The sequence below is a fragment of the Eurypyga helias genome, unplaced genomic scaffold (assembly GCF_000690775.1).
Source record: "Eurypyga helias isolate BGI_N326 unplaced genomic scaffold, ASM69077v1 scaffold28461, whole genome shotgun sequence".
NCBI classification, from domain to species: domain Eukaryota; kingdom Metazoa; phylum Chordata; class Aves; order Eurypygiformes; family Eurypygidae; genus Eurypyga; species Eurypyga helias.
In genome coordinates, this window is record NW_010231933.1 from 4,485 (window position 1) to 8,255 (window position 3,771).

At 58.2% G+C, this 3,771-nt stretch overlaps 1 protein-coding gene across 1 annotated transcript in view; it reads right to left on the reverse strand.

Moving 5' to 3' along the window:
- FANCG (Fanconi anemia, complementation group G) overlaps positions 1–3,502 on the reverse strand; it is a gene marked incomplete at its 5' end in the record, with an annotated part of 7,027 nt that extends 3,525 nt beyond the window's left edge. The window contains 5 exons of the mRNA XM_010161266.1: positions 340–486; positions 830–960; positions 1,780–1,933; positions 2,578–2,771; positions 3,371–3,502. Coding sequence (XP_010159568.1) covers positions 340–486; positions 830–960; positions 1,780–1,933; positions 2,578–2,771; positions 3,371–3,502 — 758 coding nt within the window. The remainder of the gene's footprint in view (positions 1–339; positions 487–829; positions 961–1,779; positions 1,934–2,577; positions 2,772–3,370) is intronic.
- Between the last annotated feature and the right edge of the window lie 269 nt (positions 3,503–3,771).

Below are 3,771 nucleotides of genomic sequence, written 5' to 3' on the forward strand. Positions count from 1 at the left end.
TGCCTTTGAAATGCCTCTTCACTATTAGAGGCTGTATGAAGAGACTGATACTTTCTGACATAAGAGCGTACATAACGTCTTCTTCCAAGCTGCCAAGAACATCAAACTGGGACCCAAAGGTCCTGTCACATCTAAGTCAGGTGCTGAGGAGGAATTTCAGACCTCGCTGGGTTCCTTCCCACCCACTGCTGAGGGCAGCACATTGGCTGGCTCACTGTAGCCTATCCTGGGGACTACTCCAGGGTCAAACAGCCACCCCAGAAGGCAGGAACCTGCTCGAAGCCCTGTGCAGGCTCTGCTGGACAACAATCCAACCGGAACTACAGGAAGCAGACAAACCTCGTAGAGCAGAGCCAGGGCCTGCAGCTCCGCGTCGGTCTCCCCCAGCTCATGGTATACTGCTGCCGCATGGGACAGGGCGGGAAGGCACTGGAAGTCTATGCGGAGGGCCCGTTTCAGGTGCTGAAGGGCTGTCTGAGGCTTGCCCTAGTTAGATGGGAAAAGGTGCATCTTTCAAGGACATCTTGCTCACGTCTTCACTGTTCAGCGGGATCCAGATCCCTGCTCTGCTTCCCCAGCCATCCCCACTGAGCAAGGGCAGCCCTCCTCAGGATGGTTTAGAGATTCTCTCTGCAGCAGCCCTTTACGCTCAGACAAAATCCCTGCCTGGATTTTGCTGCTCGCCAAGGGCAATTTCTGCTCAAGACATCTTCCTGCAGCAGCCTGGGACCAGGCAGGGCCCCGTGGACACCAGCCTGGGCCTCCCCGCCCCACTCTAGGCTGCCTTTCCCCTCTCCTCACGGACGGCGAGGCCCAGCCCAGCCATTACCATTCGCTGAGCACAGCAGCCAAGGCAGGTGTAGATCTGGGCCAGGACCCTCTTGGAGCAGAATCCTCCTGCAGCCTCCTGAAGGAGGGAGAGGGCAGTGGGGAAGTTCCCAGCCTCCAGCTCCTGCAGCCCTAGAACAGAGCCAAACACGTGTCCTTCTCTTCCCAGTGCCACGGGGCCCTGCCCGGTGTCCTCCACACCCAGCAGGGCACAGTGGGATGGCGCCGTCTTTGCTTTGCTGGTGTTGCAAGGGAACGCACCACTCCACAGGAACATCTATCAGACAGCAGCTTCCAAGCCTGGATAACCAGGATACCTGCCTTGTCCCAGAACCAGGGCAGAGGTGGGTGCTGGGCAGGTTCACCTGTGGGCACCTCCCGCCCTCCCTCCTCCTGGGCAGGCCCCGGGACAGCCTGAGCGCTGGCTGTCCCTGGAGCTGCTGCGGCTGTCAGGACAGCAAGCGAGGGAAAACCAGGAGTGGAATAGAACACAACAGTCTGATGAAGTCAATCACCTGCTGCGACACCAGGCTACACAGCTGCACAGCAGCTTTGCCTGGCTCCCGGAGCACCGTAATCCAATGGGATCAATGTGCTGGCAACAAAGCAAGTGCCAGAAGACAGACAGAAGAAAGGACATTCCTCCTAAGTCCCCTGCCAGCCTTCTGCTTTACATAAGACTGCTGCGGGCCCTGACACGTACCTAAAGCCAGAGACAAGCAGAGAACCCTGTGACATTGCAGAGAAAGGCTTGGCTGGGGGAAAAGCAAAGAAACTCTTTGGATACCAAAGAGCAAACTTAAGATCCACGGGCTGATCCCAGGCCCTCTTCCAAGCCCCAAGGGCCAGTTTGCTTGGGAAAAGAAACCAGGAGAAGGGCAAAGAGAAGGGGTCCTGGGACAGGAGAGCAGTGGGAAGCTGTGCTAGCATGAGTACCTCCTCCACACAAACCTTGCAGGAAAGCTGCTGTGGTGCAGAGGATCTCTTTCAAGTCCTCGGCGCTCTGGGCAAGGGGCAGGGAGTCCCCCTCAGCAGGTACTTGCCATGCCTTGAGCAGGGAGAGGAGTTCGTTCTCCGCCTCATTGCAGCAACCTCTCCCCGGGTCCTATGAATGTACAGAGGAGAGAGAGCAGGGAATGCTGAAGGAGAGCAGGGAACACCAATCTAATGGCATGGGGAAACAGAGGTCCCACCAAACCCTCTGATGGTGCCCTTTGCGCTGGGTGGCAGTGTCCTACCACCCCCTCACGTCAGCTGCAACCCCCCTCGCTGCACTGATACCTGCCTGGCCCGGGGCAGCACCTCAGGGAGAGCTGCACCTCCTGGCAAGGCAGGCCCAAGTACTGTCAAAAGGCATTTGTCAAGGTGGGACCCCCTCAGCAGCCTTCGTACAACCCTCACAATCAGCAGGGAGGCTTCCCACGCATCCCACCGCTCACAGCTTGCTCACCACCTGCAGCCCCCATCTCCCCTGCTCAAGGTGCCCCGGCCGGCAGGAGATGTTCAGGCACTCAGGACCATTAGGCTACGCTGGCACCCCAGGGAGAGGATCACCCACGCTGACTGGGCAGCACTGACGGGCTTTGGTCTCCAAACACCACAGCAATGTTTTGCAGAGTGGAGTTTAGGACAAACACGGTACATATGCCAGCTCCGCCTCCTTTAGCGAGCTCGCGGGTGCCTGTATTTGTGCAGACACTCCAGTGCGGGTAACCAGGAGTTGCGCGCCACCCACCCATGGCCCGTTACCTCGGCGCTGCGCAGGAGCCAGAAGAGGCCAGCGGTGCTTCCCAGGCGCCTGGCTGCCAGCCACCACGCTGCTTGCAGGGCACCCAGTCGGTGCAAAGGTGCCCGCAGCTCCTCCGCAGTTACCTCCTGCAGCACCTTCCGCCACAGCTCCTCGCTGCCAAGATCCTGCCCACCGGCCCCACAGGCCTCCAGAACTGGAAAAAAAAAATGTGACCCCCAGCCGTGAGACAACAGGTTGGTGCCCTGTTACAGGCACCCTCCCAAGAGGGAGAGAAGGTCTCAAGCACACACGGGGCTCCTCGTAGCAAAGGAAGGAGTGGAGCTACAGGGCTTGCCCAGCCTCAGTGGCACGGAAACCAAGCTTTTGGACAGTGGAGTGAAGAGGCACGCTCCGGAGAGGACGCACAGTTCAGAGCTATGACTCTGGCTGCACAGGGTCCTCCTGAGGCCACACGTGCCAACACCACGGATCCTCCTCTGACTTGCAGCCTGTCCCAGGGAGTTTTCTTGGAAGCCAGCACAACATAGTATGAAGAAAACACTTGTTTTCTACCGTCACTGAAATTTTGCTGGTGATGTGGCACCTTGTGCCTTGAAAACTCTCATTTCCCTTAAAACCCATAGGCAGGTTTTCCCACCAGCAGCAAGCAGACAGGCAGCTGCACATCGTCCCTGGCTGCAAGCTGCCCCACCTCCTACCCTTCCAGGCAGAGCCAGGCTTCCCTGCTAACAGCCCCCCCGGCCTCTAGCCAGGCACCACACATCTCCAAAGCACGGATGACAGCCTCCTTACCCCTGAGGAGCCCCTGGCGTATTCCTTCTGCTTCTCCCTCGACAGCAGTCTCGGATGCTCCCATGGTAAAAAGCAGGGAGTTGTAAAGGATGGTAAGCTCCAGAGGCAGGGCGGGAAGGGCAGCCGGCAGCCCTGTGACAATGGCAAGAAATTGAGCTGGTGAGGGAATACCCTACAACCATACACACTCAGGTGTCATCCCCCAGCTTTGTGGCCATCGCAGTGCCCTGGCAAGGATTTTTGTGCTGTTGCGGTAAGATTTAACAGCTTGGGAACTGTACCACCTAGAGAGACAGGCAGCGACACCTCTCCAGGTGCCAACATCTTAGACACCCATTCCCCAGCTACCCAGGACTCCCCTTAGCACTCTCAGAAGAGCACCAACAGCCCACCCTCTTCCA